Raw genomic sequence first — 19,006 nt, 5'->3', positions numbered from 1 at the left:
AGACGAGTGTCTTCGATGTGTCAGGATCTCCGGGCAGATATTGCTACTTGAATATATATTTGCGTGTACGCAGAACCAATACGCGCATAAAACGGCGAAAAACGTCCTCGACAATAATATCGTCCGGACGGGGCCTCCGCGCGCAGTCTCCTCGCGAGATGTGCTTTTAATTTATGTCTTTCCTGAGGCGACACGGCGTGTGGGTGTCGAAGCCCGGTGTGCGCCACGGGAGCTCACGACCCCGTCGCTCTATACGCACACGAGACACTCTCTTGCGTCGTATATTCCCCGCGCGACCAAACACTCCCCAATCACTCTCAATTTTCTAACGTATTCGAGTAATCCGAATTTTCTTGGATTAGAAAAACTGTCATTTAGTCGAAAGACTATGCGCGATGAAACAGGCACGAAGCGGAGAAATTCTCGTTCGAAATTGTCCGAGAGACGCAGAAATCCTGACTCCATCCCCTCGCGAAACGGGAGGGGCTAAAAACCCACTTTCTGTTGTTCCAGTCGCTCCTTTCTTTGTCAATATTTCAGAGAATCGAAAAGCGCTCAGATACTGACGAATCTCGACGACTTTCATGTCGTTGCTTACTTTCGCGTAACGATCTTCTCTCGATGGAATAATAATTGTCCTTGGGAATGAGTCTCGGCCAGTCTTCGGAGAATCAAGTCATAAATATTAACAAAAGAAGGCAAAAATAATAATCGAAAGTGGTTTGAACTGCCCACGGGGCAACTGAGGCAAAGCCATTTTTTTATGCGCACGAGGTAATCGTATGGAAAAACTATATACTGGATAAAATAAAAAACTCCGAAATTTTGTATGTTTCGTAATACTTTTAAAATATAAAACAACAATATATTATGTTAATGTATCAAATTTTATATGGAACAATATCAAAAAATAACCGTCTTTATTCGCGTCATAAATCGAAAGACAGCGTGCGCTCTACCGCACTCTCATAGAGAAAAAAGAAAGAATATTTAAAGCTAACAAACAAATTTGAGCTTTTCGAAGAGACGTGACAAATTCAACGATTAGCCATTAAACTTCCGTATTATTTAAGTAAATTTGTAAATTTCTGGATTATTCGAAATGCATAACTTTCAAAATTTAAAGTAATTCAACATCAATTAGTATTTTTATACTAGTTAAAAAGAATTATTTGCACTCGTAAAATGGGTTAGAGGATCTTGGTTAGAGCACTCATACGTCGAAAAAATTTTATACGTATTTTTACGTATGTGAATCGTATATTAATAAAGATAATAAAAATTATATTAAAAAATATATTAGATCATCTAACATGGAAATTTATATACCTTTTCTAAATTTTTTCGTATATTGAAGGATATATTCAAATATAAAAATATAATTTCAAGTATGCAACGCCCAGTGAATAGTTTTTCCATACGTATCGTTTTTTTCGACAAAAGCCTAAGCACTGTACGTGCCGGAGTCTCATTGATCGAGGGAAAGAAAAAAGTGATTTTTTCAAGAGTATTGCGCGCATCCAGTGTGGACAATAATTGAGCGCTCGTAGCGGCTGGAGCACCGTTTTAAATATTCGGCTCGTTCGCAAATGTGTCCAGCTTTAGAAATATGCTTATAGGTATTTTTCACTTGGGATATAACAATATCGGATATTACGGTCGAAGGAAGGTTTCACTGAGAAATTTCACGTTTACGAACCGCAGGGTTTCCCAGCAGGCCAACCGAAAGAATCACCTACGAAAGTTCGTTATGCGTGGCCCGTTCTGTGGTCCACGTAACTTACGCTGAATATGCAGGGGCGTGCTGCCTGTCGCGTTGCAATGGGAACGACAGTCTTACATCAGTCGCCAGAGAAGATCGCGACCTGGACAGACGTTCGGTCCGCAGAGTATGCGTGGACGTGGAGGCGTCCGTGTGCAGCGGTGAGTCTCGAGAGTCCGATTTGGAGTCTTCGTGATTGTGGATCGCGGAGGCTCGTCCTGCGCAGCTGCGAGAATTCCGAGACGCGCTTCACAACTCGAAATTGTGTCACCGTTGGAAAAAAACCTGAAACCGATCATAACTTCGTTGAAAATATTGACAATAATCGATTAGCAAATCATTTGCTGAGTCTCCGAGTCGCTTAATTAGACAAGCGAAACATTGAGTTTAGTTGAAACGTTGAATTATTCCATTCGACCGAAATAAAAACGTTGCCGGTATCAAACGAGAATTTCCAATCGATCGAACGACCGTTTCCATACTTTTATTTGCGAAACTGCTCATTGAACTTGGCAGACCCCAATTCATTGGAATTGACAGTTTTACCGGCTTGACGTTCTGGCAAAATGAATGAGTTTTCTCATCATATAAAATAGCATTTTTCTCGGCGGGGCGATTGAGCGGCAACACGCAAGTGAACATATTCGAGGAAATCGCAGTTGAGGGTTGCCAGTCCCGAAAATACAATGCTCGGATCGACGCGGCATAATGCGGTCCAGGGGCCCCGTAATGCAAAGTACCCCCCTGTCTTTTTATCCACAAACATAAGCTCGCAAAGTTATTGGCCCATTCGTGACTCCCGCCTCTGCCCCGTGGCGAATTCGACCGTTTTTCATTCAGGCTCACTTTCGCTCCGTACATAAGTAAAGCCATGCACACGTGAGCAGGGGAACCAACACCCTTTAAAAAGGAGCGAACCTGTGGAAGAAACGTTTGAAAGTCTCTCCTCGTGGTTGCTCTTCACTCTTGTGAACGCCCAATACGACGAGGCAGAGCAACATCCAAAAACAGCACACGCTATAACTCGCCTCAACTTTTATTCTCTTTTTGCATTCGAGCCTCTCGCTTCTCTCTACAATACTGTTGTCTTTCGCGGGCCTTACGAGACGCTCATTTCACCGGAATCACCTTTATTCGAGCGAATACTGCTCCGCGGGGCGCACAAATTGGCGATTCATCGAAATTCATTCGAGAGTAACCCATTGCATATTTGGAACTTGTGTAATTCCTTATAACTCGTATAAATGAAAATACTTCAGCCCATTCTGGGAGTATGTGTTCACGTTGGGTCTTTGTATTCTCGGCATTAATTGATCAGTCGAATAAACTCATTCGTTAATGCAATTGATTGATTTATTCGACACTGCAGAAGTCAACGATTCATTTCATTCTTCATCAACTGTCACGAGTACTTTTTCAGCTACGGTTCTTCCAGCTCAGAATTTCCATGATTCTTGATATCCTGTCAATTGGTCCATGTTCCGAGAGCTCTCTCTCTCTCTCTCTCTCTCTCTCGAATAAAAAGCAGCAAGAGAATCGATCTCGTTTTCTTTTCGATAGAATGTTTCGAAGAAACGTTTTCTTATACGTTCTCCCAGTTAACCTCGGCATACATCGACGCTTTAAGGATGCTGCCCAGCGTACGTATACCGTCTGGAAGGGTGTAGGTGCAATTCACTCTAATTCCGAGGTCCACCGGTGATTTGGGCTATCTGGCGTAATCGGCTGGGTCCGCTTCGGCCGTCCCTCGTCGAGGGAGAAACTTTTATTTTTCTCGGGCTCTTTCTCCCTTTCTGCCTTTCTTTCTTGGGCCAGAAAACCCGAGCGAAAAGTGCGCGCGGGCCTCGCCGTAATGGGATGGAATTAAGAGGAGACGTGCCCTTCGCTAATCTATTAATTCCTGCACGCGAGATTGCATCGGGCGTCGAAAGAAACGAGTTTTCACGAAGAGGCATACATCGGCAAATTCGAGAGAAAGAAAACAGCGTTTTTAGAGCCTTCGTAGATGGCTGATGAGAAAGAAGGAGAGAGCGAGGCCGAGGAGGGCGTGGGGCGCAAAACGGAGGCAGAGAGAGATCGAAATGCAATAGAGAGGGACAACACTGAGTGGAAAAGGGTTGAAAGAGGAGAGTGAGAAGAATCCTGAGGTGTGTGAGTACCGTACACACGCGAAAGGCTTTCGACCTCGCGCGTTATATAAATATTATGTGCTCCGAGGCAAAAGGGCGCAAGCGAAGAACGTTGGTTTGAGAAATCTGAGGATATTTCTCCCTTCTACCAAATACTTGTGAGGCTCTATGAACATAGATATACATTTATCTCAAAAGCCTGCCAAATCTTCACAGGTCCGAGCTCCATCATACATCGACAAGGGTTCTCTCCCCTCGGCATGTTTTTCGCCCATACGCGAATATATGCAGGTTCCTCGATAGGAATCTCAATGGCGGTCGTCGATACTCGTGTACCGATTACTACCGACAAATTGCGACGGGGGAGAGTTTTTGATTTGGAAGAAAATGGAGGAGCAAATGGATTCTGAGAAAAATCAACGTCGAGAAAGTTTGGTGTTTGTGTCTTTGCAGCTTAGTCTCGTTGCGGAGATTTTTTTCCACGTTTTCATCACTGGAGCCAGGCACCGATGAATAATTGACAGGATTTTTCGAATTTTTTCTTTCGGAACAATTTTTCAATGCCTCTTCGAGTATGATGCTTTTTTGCTTTTCCATTGCCCGCGATGTTTGTTGTTCGATTTCAATTTTCATATCCTTCGCCACTCGTCTCGCGCACAATTATAACTACAAATTTTTCTTCCAGCGTTTCGCCCAACGGATTTTTTATAATTTTGAATAAAGTAAACGAAAATAAGAGAATGAGTCAAGCTCGAGGCTCGCTAGGAATGCGGACAGGCCGACGGCCGAATATTAGGAAAAACGGAGGAGCCGCACGAGAGATTAGAACGAGCGGGCACGTGCGAGAAAGTGGAAAAAAATCAGCTTCATCTTCCCTTTTCTCTCTTATCGCTCGCCAGGAGAGTGAACATTTGTCCAGCCTCCTCCTTATCAACGCCACTTATATATGACTCGGCTCTACTCGACAATAAGTAAAACCATCGATCTTGGTCGTTGCTCGGCTCAAACTCCCCATGCTTCTCCGCGACCAAGTTCTGCCTCACCGCTCATCAGGTATTTCTTTTCAGATTTTTATTACCCGGTGGCGCCAGGTCAAGACGACCGGAATTCTTCGCTCTCATTTCGCTTTCTTTTATTCGAATATTAGAAATTTTTCAATCGTTTTTGTGCTCCATGTTTCCGAAATCTACAATTTCTTAAAATATATACACTGCCAAAAATAACAAAATCAAAGAGTTGCCAGCTCACGTGGTCTGAGGAGAAATACGGTCGACGAGGACTAAAAAGATCCTGAGACACTGAAATTGACCATTTTTTGACGAACGAGGAACGAAAACTCGTAACTGGAGCGTGAAATCTGGCAAAGGACACATTTTTCATGTTCAACATTGCTGTAAATAAAATTGCACTGTTCCAAGAGTAAGCCTGACCCCGGAGCAGCGGAGGATGAAAGCCGGAGGATTCTTCGAGGAGCTGTGGAGAGTGTATCCGGAGCTGAGGCTCATTACAATGATTGGCATATTCAATTAACGAATACATAGATGCGGCCCTCGGTGGTACGGAGCTCTCTCGCAGCAGGTACGACCCCGGGCTTAACCTCGGCTAAATATTATTAATAATAATCAGCTCATTACCGGCTCCATTAATTATAAAACCGAAACGCTATTCGAGTGGTAGCCCTCGAAAGTGACAGCAAACAAAATTTTTGGTTACCAAGCCCATTACGAGTTATCGATGCTTATTCATTCGATCGAACGTTGCTTTTCAAAACTTTTCAAAAACTATTTTCAATTTCAACATCCCACCGCTAAATATCGTCGCTCCATAAAACTCAATTGAGGATCATCGAAAACGTTCCATCACCTCGCGAATCGAAAAAGCCTCGATTCGCTGATTTTTCGTGAAAAATAAAGTGGAAAACCTCACCGATTGTCTCACTCCGAAGACGAGGCGATCGGCCGCCATTTTGGTACCAGCATCAAGCCAAGGCTCGTCTCTCTTTCACTCGTGACGGAGTTCCACAGCCGATGAGACTCATGATGAAAGAGAACCCGGCGGTACTATACAATATTAATCCATTTAACGAACTCATTATCGGATGAGATATTCCGAGCGTTTACCGTGCGCAGCGTCCGGTGGTTCGCTCACGCGGGGGACTCGGCTCTCCCGAGCGAGCAGTGCGGGGACCGCGTGAATCGCTCCGAGAGACAAAACCTATGGTGAGAGAGAAAGAGAAAAAGGATCTCGGGTATATTAGCGGTTGGCACCCCTGTGGTTTGATTTACGGACGCGCGCTAACGAGCCGAGGGGCGCGCAGACCAATAGCAGCTCCTATAGCCCCATATATCTGTATACACACGTGTATTTATTTATTAATATACATGTATACGTACCTCGATCTAGCCACATCGTCACAACAGGTACGTTATAAAAATGCTACAGCGATTGGCACTCTCCCGGCTCACATCGATGATCCCTCGTAGGCAAACTTCCTTTTTCTTCTACGTGCCCAGTGTTTTTCTGATTGAACACAATCACGATAACGGCGTTGGACCAGTAAATTGATGCGATGCCTCTTACTCCGGGTAGACAGAGGAAAACCCTAAGTGCGTCGAACAAAATCCATTTTTGTGGCCACTTGGAAGATCCGTGAAGAGAAATTCTATCGACGTAAGTGCAAATAGCTTTTGAGCCAAAACCTGGAAAAGTCAAATTTGTTTATAGCAGTCTGAAGATTTGAAGGAACTCAGGCGAAGAGAGCAATTTAATGGAAAAATTACCATGAGCACGCACGAACTTCGATGGCTAATTATAGGTCTGAAAAAACTGTTTATAAAAGCGTTAAAAATTGAAGACTGGCGAAGTTCGTTAAGGAAATGTACGCGAAGGAGGAAGGACGCTTGATTAAAGCCCTTAAAATGAGCATAATTCATCATTACCGAGCATCAAAGTCGATCGATCCGAAAAAAAGTGGTCTGCAACATCGGGAATAGCGATAGGGGATAATAGACAGTTATATATTATGAGGAAATATCGCGCGAGCCGAAGAAAGTCGAGACTCTCGACCAAATATCCGTAACAATGTTCCACGAGTTTTCGTTTATAATTGGACATCTATGGACTCGCGCGCTATGGCTACGAGACGAAAGCGAGAGAAGAAGACTCTTTTATTATTTATCTTTCGTTTCTTTTAATGCACACACGAGCTGAGCGAAGGCGCGGGCGCGCGAGTGGGAAAGAGAGAATGGATAAAGTGATAGAAAGGAAAGTATAGAGAAGGCCGGAGGCCCACGACCCGGGATGAAGAGATTTACAATGTTCCTCGCCGTAAAATAATCAATAAAATCTGGGCAATGTAAAGAAACGGACGTGCGGTGATGATTTAGTGCGGAGCGCCGGCGCGCCCGGCTTCAGTTCACTCTTTCTCGTATAGACACTCACTATATACACGTTTTATATCTGTATATATACATACATAAGCTGTTTCGTTATCCCCGAGGCTCCTCAAAGAATTCTCTTTCAAAGACTTGTCTCTCTATCCTCCACTCTTCTTCTTATTTCCTTTTCATCTACGCAAGATCGTTCGCGCCGGGCGTTAAAATCAAGAATTGAGCGAGAGATCTCTCGACACTGGAACCTGGAACCGAATTCTCATGGCGCCTCGAGAAGAAACTCAAAGATGCACTTTTTCGTAACAACTTTCACGAATGCTGTGTCGAATGTCGCGTGAATCACAACAATCATTGAAAATAAGAAACAAAACATACTTCGATCGTTTGATTCGAGTTCGAGGTATTCACGATTATTAGGAAGTTTGCGAACTCGAGTGCTAATATCAGTCGTGGTTGATGCCGAATTTCACCACCAGATGTCATGGCACCGCTCTCGAATTCCCAATTCCCAATAGTTTAGTCCGTTGATGCCGAATTTCACCACCAGATGTCATGGCTCCGCTCTTGAGTTCCCAATAGGTAGCAAAGTGGATTATTTTCTCGTTCGTACGGTGTTGGTACGGTGCATGGTGCATCGAGACTCTGTTATATGGAAGTTGATAGGTGATCTTTGCAAATTTATAACTCTAATATAATTGGATGAGTGAAGATCGTTATCGCGTATATGGTAACGCGCGGGGAACGATCGAAAGCTCGTTTGTAAAGGAAAGGATATAAATTTATCATTTGCTCCGGAATCGCGTCAAATTTCCTCTCGAATCGAATTTATATTCTCCGGTTCGTTGAGCTCCCTTACCATCTCTCTTTTCCTACGTACGCAGATGTGTACACAGAAATCAAATGTGAATATATGTTTATACACACGTTTATATATTCAGTTATAATTTACACGCTTTATTTCCCATATGAAAATGGCTCGAGGCCGAGATTTTTTCAACCAATCAGAAATATCGGTTCATCGACGAAGAATTATATTCACTGACATTGCAAGAGCGAGATAGGGAAAGGGAGGAATGAAAAGAGAGGAAAGAGCGAATTCACGGGAGTATTGTACGAGGAGCGAGAAGCCACGCGGGGAGACCAGCAAGTGGTGACGAATTTACGAGCACCTTACGAGCTGCCTCTTCCGAGCATGGAGAAACGATAAAGTAAAATCTTGGAACGTTTTCAGCTTCGAGGCAATACGCGACTATAGTTCGCCCTGCTCGAAACAATCGTCGTTCGGGTACGAAACATACACGCAAAGAAATACCGGAAGAAACGAGATAATCAACGTCACCGTAAGTTCTGGCGTCATATATTCTCTCGGGACATTGACACCCCGAAGGTCGAATCATTTTTTATTGGTCCAATTCGAAAAAATTCCATGAATACTGTGCAAAGTATTCGATCAGTTTGCAAACTTCTCGATTCGTCGCAGCAGCCTGTTGATTTTTTTCATTCTTTCAATGCAGTACCACAAATTTCCATTGACACTTCTCTATTTTGACAGTTCAATTAAAAATTAAACGAAGCAAAAGCGAGCTTGAGTTGAATCTCCGTCATCGTGAAAATAACGCATTCGAATAAATCGGAATTTATTTACATCTCAATCCTGTTCAATTGTTCTCAAATAAAGAAAACGAAGATTCGGAATTTAGTCACGGAGGCTCGTTTCGAGATAACAGGTTTGTAGGGAATCCAGTTTTGTCGTACAATTTTTACGCAGAACTGCGCACGCGGAGGTAATTGCATTACTGACAGTAAAATTTCTCCACTCGAATTTCTATGTCTGTACACCTCTCTACGTGTGTGTATAATTACATACAAAGTAATCGAAGCTAAAGGAGGCATTCCATGCATCGTCGCGGCGCCGGTTGGCTGCCCGAACGATTTAGTAAATGCGCTCTGAAATAAATATCAGACAAGCTTCGTTGGTCGGCGTGCACGGTGTTGTACAGAGCGAGAATGAGTCCCCAGAGAGAGGGAAAGCAGCCTCCAGTTTTCTTTTTCTTCATTTTTATCCTTTTCTATCCTGCCTTACTCGAGAAAGGGTGGCTCGAGATCTCAGGCGATGATTGGTCGACTCATTATGTGGCAATTAAGCAACATGGCGCTACCGTCTCTTTAGTTCGAGACGCTGCCACGTCGCTAGTTACTGGAACTTCGCAGCGTTCGCCACTTTCAGTCTCGCTCTCATAATAAATCGATACGAACAACGGAAGATAAAAAACAAAATTTGACAGCATCGAAATTGCTCGATTGGAAAATAAATTTTCCGTTCGTTGCAATAATTTCCAATATTTCAACTATTAGAAATGATTTCAAACTTTTGAAGTATTTAAATTTTTGTTTTTTTCTTGGGTTTTCAAATCCGACTGAAGCAGCCAAAAAATTACATTGGAATGGTTCCTCCTTGGTCCGAGCTTCCATTTATTTTCAGTACAAAAATGGCACTCAACGATTGTTGTGTTAACGTGATTAGAAATTTAAATCTTACTCTTAAGTCTTTTGAGATCAATAATCTCCTCGAATTATTGCTGAACGAGAAAGTCCGAATCGAATTTCTCGAACCGTACGAAACTTAAATTATAAATTTATATCTTCGTGCTCTCGGCGAATGTTGGATTCGTAAACGTCGATGTTGCCTGCTTGTACAGCGGATTCTCGCCCTGTGAAGAAAACGAGTCGAAAGACATGAACGATGACGAATTCAATTGATGGGACAAAACGAATGAACGTTCAACGGATCTCACCCTGTCCCACTTGGCCATTGCTCTTTCCTTCTCGAACTTCGCGTACTCCCTTTTGTCATGCACCATCAATACAATCTTCCAAATCAGTAGAACAAGGAATCCGAGAATCACTGTACTTATGACGACTCCGAGAGCGACGCCTTGGGAAAAAAGTAGTGAGAAAAATGAGCGGTTCGATGCAATTTTCGATTCGCTGCTCGAGATTTATTGATTTTTCGAGGCTTTACCCAAAACGTTGACCGGCGTCGGACAATCCCTTTCCTTTTGGGCGTAAATCTGATAAATTTTAATGTCGCCGCCGGACCCGCTCCTGTACAGTTCGTATTTGAAGACGAAACTGCAGTCCTCGGCCCCCGGAACTCGACAAATTCTCGCACCTGTCGTCGCGTCCTTCTCAGGATCTTCCTCCACTTTTTCCACCTGAAAACCGAACGTCAAAACTTTGAGATAAAAAATAACGACACTTTTTTCGAGACGGAATTTTCAATTGTTCGAAAGGAACTGATTTAATGATTTTTTAATAGACTTTGCATCGGAATGACACGTGAATATGACGTCAAAGAAAAATTCAACCGCCAATAAAATCCGACGATTCTGCAACTTACAACGTCGATTTGGTGGTAACACATGGCGCATCCGGACTTGACCAAAGGCCCGGCATTGTGGACGACACATTCCACGCAATCTTTCAACTCCTCGCAACGTTGACCAGGACACGTCTATAAACATTTGTAATCCATGAAAAAAAACAATAGAAAAATTAATGGGGCTTATTGCAACGACGATTACAATGATTACGATTGAAAGCTCAGTTTGAATTGAATTTCGAACAACTTTAGAGGCACTACGAATACACAAAAACTGTAATTTCGTAGTAATTCAACTTTTGCGGTTTTAATAATTTATTTAAATTTCGCATATTTTTTGTGCTCATTTGACAATAGAAAGAATCATCAACATTTGATAGTTTGAATCCGAGAAAACGAGAGAGAAACTCTTGAATTTTCACATCGAAATTTTGAAGCACTTTCAAACTGTAATGAAAATTTTGGGCCTTGTTCGTGGATAAATTTGAACGCACGGGACACTCTTCGCAATACTGTCCGGAATACCGAATCCCATTTTTTTCTCTGCAATGACAACTTCCGCAAATGCAGTCGCCCCGGCCACTACAAATTTCGCTCTTGTCACCGGGTGGTGTACAAGTGCTGTTGGTTTCTTTACAGTCGCAGGTTTCGCCACCCCATCCTGGCAGACAATTGCAGGTACCGCATTCGCATTTGCCGCGGCCACCGCAAACCTGAGAAGAGTCAAGTCGAAGCTTTTCAATCGGAATTTTGATTTTTTCGGATCAAGAAATGCCAGCTCCGCCTGAGAAATTTTTCTCGGACCCTCGAGTTCCAAAATCTCGTGAGCATTCGATTTTCCTTTACTTACAAGGCCGCCAGATCTTTTGCACGAAAAGTTATCGCACTGACAGTACTTTCCGAAAAAAACTTCCTGAGGATTTGGTCTTTCGAAACAATCGCAGACTCCGCATTTGCAAACACCATGGCCACTGCAGATCAAAGTCTCATTCGCTGGTTTGCAGTCGTCCATGTTCTTCTTGTCACCAGCCTCGTTGCCCTTGCACTCGCAACGTTTCCCATAAAAACCCCCTGAACAGGCGCAAACGCCGCAAACGAGATCTCCACTTTTTTCGCACTGAGCCGCATTTATTGCGTAGTCCTGCAAATAAATAAGGGAGATTAATGTTTCGTGATCCACGCTCAACTGTTTTACAGCAAAACTTATGAAAAATTATTGATATTCAACGAAAAATGAAATTATTCGTTTCATTTTTATTTTTTTAAATATACAAATTTATCAATTTCATTTGTACACAGTTGATGAAAAACTTTGATCAGATCAACCATTTGGTAAGTAACGAAATGGAAAAATATTACGAAAAATTAACACCGAATACAACGAACGAAAAAACAGCAGAGCCATTCAAAGTATGAACGAAAATTCCTGTAAAATTTTCGATTGAACAAAAAATCTCAAACTCCCATAGAATCTCATTTAAAATAAAAATATTTTTATGACAATAAATGTACTGAACTGAAAAATTGACGAATAACGAAGGAAACCATTTTACCTTGTGTTCTGGTATAGCGCAAGGACACTCGCACAGGAGCTCCAAATTGACGGTCAAACTCTCGTTAACGCCTCGTGGTTTGATGTGAATTGTCTGCTTCCAATCTTTCGGATCTTTTGGACATTCAACCACCTGAAAAAAAACAATCGATCTCCATATCGTTATTGGTTCATGATGAATTAACACAACAATTTCGTCGATTCGACGTAATATTTTTGTGCATCTTTGATCGAGGTGCGAAAAAAGCATGAATTTGAAATGCCACGTGCCTTCAGTGCAATATCGAATTCTACGACGTTACCAAGTCGAAGTCCACCGCAGTCTTTCCTTTCTTTCATCTCATCGTTCGGGTCCAAACATTTGGAAAAATATCTGACGTCGACGAAGCTCGGAGCATCGTCGGTCAGCTCGACCGAATCGACGAGTTTCTAGAACAAATAAAAACTCGAAATTAACTTTTTTTCCTTTTAAGTTTTCGGTTAATTGGTAAATTTACCTCATACTCGCCACTGACGAGTGAAACGACGTTTTGAGAATTATGCTCGAGTAAACCAACGGAGGTCCCACTGAGACTGCGGCTGAGCAGTTGGTAAGTCGAGTTCTTGTGGCCGGGCACAGCGAAAATAATGTTGACGTTGTGTTCGCGAGCTTTTCGATTGATCTGAATAAAACAATAAAAATTGGACTGATTAATCTCCGGAAAAAATCGTTCGGTTCGCCTCGATATTTCTCCACGGAGAAATTCCACTCGAGGATTTATTCGAGCCCCGTTCCGTACCTGCGAAATCGAAGGATAATCTTGGAGAAGGGAATGCGAATAGAATCCGTTTTTGTCGAGGTGGCAGAGACCGTCGTTCGGCTCGACTATGCCAGCGAGCTAATTGGAAAAATCAATAAAAACATTCGTAAGCGAGTGGCTGAATGAAAACTGCAAGAAATTCGTTCAACTCGATGTTTCGGACCTTTCCATCTCCAGCGATGTGGAAACTCGCATCGGTCGAAAAGATGAGAAGATGTCGCGCCTTCGGTCTCCAGCCAATCTCGTCCGTGCAGACCATCGCCTGCATCATCGCGTCGAGTCCACCCTCCGGGGCGTCGAGATTACCGGAAACGGGGGCCTCCTGGACTCTCGTCTGTCGGTTGAAACGATCGAATGATTTTCAAATTTTTGTCACTCATTTTTCACTGACGAAATCTCACGAATGCTTTTGCAACCGGAGCGGATGTCATAGCTCCGGGAAAACTTCGTTACCTTGAAAAGAGTCACGTTTTCTGTCAAGGGCATCTGGTTTTTGAATCCGTAAGGAGGCGCGCACGGCTGTCCGGTCAGCTCCAAAATGCAGGGCGATTCCAACCTGCGAAGTTGATTATTATTCGTGAAACTCGAGCAAGTGAAAAAACATTTTTTTTTCAAAATTATCAAAATTTCATGCTTAAAATATGCGATGAAAAATGATGGGAGAAGTGAAAAAAAAAATATTCAAATGACCGAAATAATCGAACTGAATTTGAAATCCTCACTTTTCCGGTTGCGTGTTTGTCATCGGAAGTACAACTTTATCGACGAAGCTTCCGAAACCGAGGCGAAAGTTCGAAGTCAATTTTCTCATGGCTTCAGCGAGCTGGAAGCCGAGGCCGGACAACCGGTCTCTGTACGTTTGCATCGATGCAGATAAGTCCATGAGGTAATAGAGATCGACGGGGTAATCCTGGGCCTGACTGTACTTGAGGGTCACGTGATGTTCCTCGCCTTAAAAATAACACGTTTCGTGACGTCGTGAGGAAAGCCGAAAAATGTGGTGAGTGAGAAAACGCGAAAGTTTAATTTTTCGATGAATTTTACCTCGCCTCAAATGCAGTACGATTTGCTGAGGCTGAACTTGAACGGGATCTTTGGTGAAGGTGGACAAAAGTGGCAAATTGCTGAGAACGTCTGTTTTGGACGTTAGATTGTACACAGCATTGTCCGGACACCACAAGTCCCTCTCTTTCTCATATTTCGTTCTAGAGACGCATCTGACTAGCCCGCCCATTTCCGCAGAGCGCTAAAAGCCGTTTAGAGTTATAAACGTAACCTCAAAATTTCGAAAAAATCGATATTTTCAATGAAAAACGCGTTCGAAGTTACCTGCTCCGCGCACCAAACGCATTTCGGGGTTTGTATACACTTCGTACAGGTCTGCTGCGCCGCACATAAGCTCTCCTCGTCCTTGTGCTCCCCGAAGGTCGATAGAATCGACACTTGAATAACGAACAAAATCAACGAACGCCTCATCCTTTGTTCACGCGGGATCACTCACAATTGTATATACTTGATTCCAAAATCTGGAGGCGAAACACTGCTGAAAAAAGTGTATTAACGAGACACGAACCGAAAGGATACTGTCGCTTCCCGCGGAAATGAGTCGCGAACGATAAGTCAACGATGCGTCATTGAAGCGTTTATTATTCTTAGATCTCTCTATTACTGTGGCTTACGAATCGCACGTTCTTGCTCATTGTCCCGGAGAAATAATATTTGCAGTCCTTGTAACACAACCGTGTTGCAGCATAAAATTACGTTATAAAAAATATATGTGCAGTGAAATATACGTTTGATGCGACAGAGTTTGAAGTACTAGAAAAAACATAAAAACTCGAAAATATCGTCGAATTGTATTCGCTGGAAGTAAAAACTTTGCCGACGATGCTTAACGCTTTACCCATTTTTTATTTTCGTTCCATTTTCATTCTTTACGACTTTTTCTACTGAATTAATAGGAAAATCGAATTCGAAGATTTTTTTTACTTCTGTTTCCGACGTACTCAAATATTTTTTCGTGTCTTATCATCTGATTTTTTCATACTCTGTTTTCGGTTAAACCAGTTTGATATTCATTAAAATTTGAATATGCACTTAGCGGAAAATTGAATCATCGAATCATGACTCGAATGATCATTGATTCGAATCAGAAGATTACTCACTCCACCTTCTCGGACGCTCATTATATATTTGCATTTATATTTTCGTAACACTTCCGACTCTGGATGTAAAAAACATGAAATAATGAACGAATCATTTGGTAGAATTTATTAGAGATCCCAAAATATTCATTTGAATATTTTGTAATGAGAAATGAGTCAGATTTTATTTCTATTCATCGAGCGAGAGCCATCGAGAAAATGTTCTTGTTTCTTTTTTTTTCCTCACCGATGACATCGATCGATAACTGCTTTTTATGTAAATCATGTACAAACAGAGATGTCTCTGGTACAGCCAAAAAATTCGAATGAACCGTGTTTCGGTAACGAAGAAACTTGTTTGGAAATCTTGAACGCGGTCGGTGAAAAAAGTTTCATGCACTTTTATGAGGATTTACTAATCGAGTCCGTCGGTACTGTAGTGTACAAGCCATACGCTCCACTGTTCTATTCGCACACATACGGGAACGATCTACGTCCTTTTCTCTTTCTATGTTTTACAGAGTTCGAGTGGAGTGGGGAAACGGTAAGTAAAACGGTGGAAAAAAATCAGCTGGTTGAAGGGAGTAACCATCTAGTATAGAGTTCTCTTCGTCCGGCAAGTTTCATGCAGGAAGGTTAGTGAAAAGGTGTTCTTATGAATAAAATTTCGTTTACATAACTCTCGTTTTAATGCCGGCACAATCGAAAAAAAATCACCTACTCGTGTGTATGTCACGTAAAACAAATCGATTTTTGCTTAAAAATGTAAATACTGCTGTGAAAAATGTCCGGGACATTGAGTGAAGTGGAACAATGTTCTTGCCGAATTCATCGTCATGAGTATTCAAGTTTTGCGCTGCAAAATTTTTTCTCATGTTCATTTCTGTATCAATCACCATGAGTGCTATCGTTTTTCCCTTCAAAATATGTGCAGTCTGTTTCAAACATACAGATAGTTTGATTTCAAGGAGTGAATTTATACTGACACGAAAAACTGCCAATTTGTAGGTTAGGTTTTTCGGTAATCGTAGCAAAACTATCGTTTTTCTACTGCGTTTTTTCAATAAAACGTTTGAAAAAACATTGAAATCGTTGTCAACGATATGTAAACTAATTTCTATTGTCGATATATTCCATATTTTACGCGAAGACTTTTCGCTCTATGTTGCAATCAAATTACTCGGAGTCCGCGTATTACATGGGGGTAACACAAACTGCGTATTTTGAATCCACGTGCTGCAATTTATCGTGTAAATGACGCACAAAGATTTTTTATTTAGATATCTCACACTTTTGCCAGCATTATTGACGTACATCTCCTTATCACTGTTGAGAATGTGGGTGTTCAAATTACTCGCAAATGTTCTCAACGTTGCTTTCTTTTACCAATTTTTCACTCTCATTCTTAATCTCCTATAATTTTCCATGAAACTTGATATTTTATTATATTTAATTAGTCCTCAATAGAAGTGTTTATTTCAATTACACGTACATCGAATCAACCAGCCCAGTCAAATTATTTGGCAATAAAAGTATTCTTATAAGGGAATTATAATATTTTCTTTCAACAAATTATTGAAAACAACGAAACAGATAAATTCCTGACAATTTCAATGGAAATGTTATTTTTGCTCATTTAGAATCTCTCAGTTACACAGTTCATCAACAACTGTGAATGATCAAGTCTCATTGAAAAGCAAAGTCCAAACACAACATTTGATAGTTCATTATCCCTGCGTTTTTGTATATGATTTTTTTAATTTTTATTTCCACTGATTAATAATTATCTGCCGAGTTCAAGTATTAAATAAATCATCATTAATGTCCCGGAAGTACAATTCACTTGGAAATGAAAGTACTTTGACAAGGGTTCAAAAATAGTAAAGTTTCAAGTGTTCATTGTTTCATAAGATAATACATTTCCAAAATTAATGTCATTGAAAATCAGTCTCAATAGTGATTGATAAGCATTTTATAAATGACACCTTCCGTAACTTTTTTTTATGTGCCGAGAATGGGTTTCGAGTACTCCAACAGTTTTTAGCACTCGTCGTATCGATTTTTTCTTTCAATATCAAACTGAAAATTCAGTTGATGAAAATTTGGCCATGATTTGAATTAAACTTACGATAATAAACGAAAACCCAAGTTGAACCAAAAGTTCGTACACTTTCGAGTTAATTCGTGATAATTTTAGGTTAATTGACCTCTCGTTGGACAGTGACTGACAAGTGTTATCTTCATGGTACACGGAGAGCTCGATTGTTGTAGTTATGAATTTCTCAATATCTGTGAAGCATTGAATGATTTATTCATTTTCTTTTATTTGAATCACCGATCGCGTCTACTGATGGTCTGATCATACAGAAATATTGATATTTATATTCCTTTATCTCAAAACAATTCCGTGAAGTTCACGTGAAGTTCCATGAGCGTGAATTATCACGGAGCCAGAATTAGCGACGAGAATTGCGTAACGACATTATTTACATCGAGTGTGTTCATCGCACTCAGTCAGCTCGACTTTGTGCAGGCGTGAGGATGCGATTGAAACCTCTGACTTTTTTAAATCACAACACAATTCAACTGCTTTAAATGACTTTCTTTTTACTATGAAAATGAAACAAAAATTTCAAGCCATACGAAGCATTGTAGTAGCAAAAATTTCATAGCATTATAGCTTTATGAAATTCACGCTCAAAACTCTCAAAACTCAACACGAGACTCAGCGTCATACGACGAATGGCAGAGTGCCATGAAAACGAACAAATTTAGCGTCTGGCGCCTCCTTCATATATACTCTTACAATCGACTCGGATGATAAGACGAAATATTTTTTTGTCACGTGTCTTATTATCACGTGGTAATAAAAATAAAATTCGCTTGCGACCTGGCGTCTGAGAATTTTGCTACTCTGAAGAAAAATTTAACAAAAATAACGTTCAGAAGAATGACAACGGAATCAAACCAAAAAAAACAAATATTTTTTTCAAAAGATTTGCACGTTTTTGAAAATAATTGGAAATTTTTCCTGCATGATATTTTCCAATATTTAATGCCCTAAATGCTTCGTATATATTCCACTTAGAATATATATTCCAATTAGAATCATACAAATGTTAAATCAGCCCCAATCGGTTTGACTTTCACATTCATATTTTTTTATTCTTTTTGCAGAATACGGAACTGAGCATTAAAGCTTCAGTGGCGACATGCATCTTACTCGCACTGCCTGCTATGCTCTTAGACTGTCATTGAGTCAGGTACAGTATTTCCCACCTTTGGACAAAATTTTATTCGGAATAACTTGTTCCTGAAAAATTTGTTTTCCGTATAATCTCTAAAGAAATCAATTTTTGAATCATTTTTTTGGACAACTAAATTTCATAGTTGTTAATTCAGTTGAATAAATGTCATATTTCAATGATCATCTTCGATGATTCTATTCGTTGATAAACTGACAAACCCAAAATTTGAATGAAATTTATTATTTTTTTTTCTATTGAAAGCCAATGTTTCTCTGCCATTTATGATAATTCAGTGATATCGAAATTCAGGTGGTTTGAAATAACAATATTTAACTTTCCACTAATTTCTGGAACTGAAAAATTAATCCTCAAAAGCTTGGAGTTTATAAGGAATTTGGGGAATTTCAGTACCCGATGTGATTAGTTTTCGATACCAACAATAAAAGCTTGAAAAAATGTTAAATTTGATTAATTCAAATAATAGTGGGTTTATGTTGCATTATATCGATAGAAGCAATCAATGAAAGATGATGAATGGATTTATGGATTTCAGAACACCGGTACACATCTATACCGCAGAAGTAGTTCGGATCTGAT

The 19,006-nt window shown here is 40.8% G+C and overlaps 1 protein-coding gene and 2 long non-coding RNA genes across 3 annotated transcripts; 1 reads left to right on the top strand and 2 right to left on the bottom strand.

Annotated features, from left to right (window-relative positions):
* Nucleotides 1-9,717: 9,717 nt before the first annotated feature.
* Nucleotides 9,718-14,636, bottom strand: LOC122416501 (integrin beta-PS-like). Its single transcript, XM_043429512.1, has 15 exons — nt 14,347-14,636; nt 14,062-14,263; nt 13,740-13,968; nt 13,471-13,573; nt 13,181-13,351; nt 12,997-13,095; nt 12,715-12,879; nt 12,488-12,646; nt 12,219-12,350; nt 11,516-11,806; nt 11,160-11,378; nt 10,684-10,797; nt 10,306-10,498; nt 10,079-10,218; nt 9,718-9,994 (listed from the first exon to the last, which is right to left on the bottom strand). The coding sequence occupies exons 1-15, from the start codon at nt 14,491-14,493 to the stop codon at nt 9,920-9,922; spliced, it is 2,439 nt and encodes an 812-aa protein (XP_043285447.1). The 5' UTR covers nt 14,494-14,636; the 3' UTR covers nt 9,718-9,919.
* On the top strand, nt 13,902-18,365 carry LOC122416504 (uncharacterized). The gene is made up of 3 exons (XR_006262117.1): nt 13,902-14,017; nt 15,683-15,796; nt 18,339-18,365. It is a non-coding gene; the product is annotated as an uncharacterized lncRNA (long non-coding RNA).
* Nucleotides 16,877-17,887, bottom strand: LOC122416505 (uncharacterized). Its single transcript, XR_006262118.1, has 2 exons — nt 17,580-17,887; nt 16,877-17,450 (listed from the first exon to the last, which is right to left on the bottom strand). It is a non-coding gene; the product is annotated as an uncharacterized lncRNA (long non-coding RNA).
* Nucleotides 18,366-19,006: the final 641 nt, after the last annotated feature.

The sequence above is a fragment of the Venturia canescens genome, chromosome 9 (genome assembly GCF_019457755.1).
Source record: "Venturia canescens isolate UGA chromosome 9, ASM1945775v1, whole genome shotgun sequence".
Classification (NCBI taxonomy): domain Eukaryota; kingdom Metazoa; phylum Arthropoda; class Insecta; order Hymenoptera; family Ichneumonidae; genus Venturia; species Venturia canescens.
Note: the sequence above shows the minus strand (reverse complement) of the source record. Positions and strands in the feature narration are given on the sequence as shown.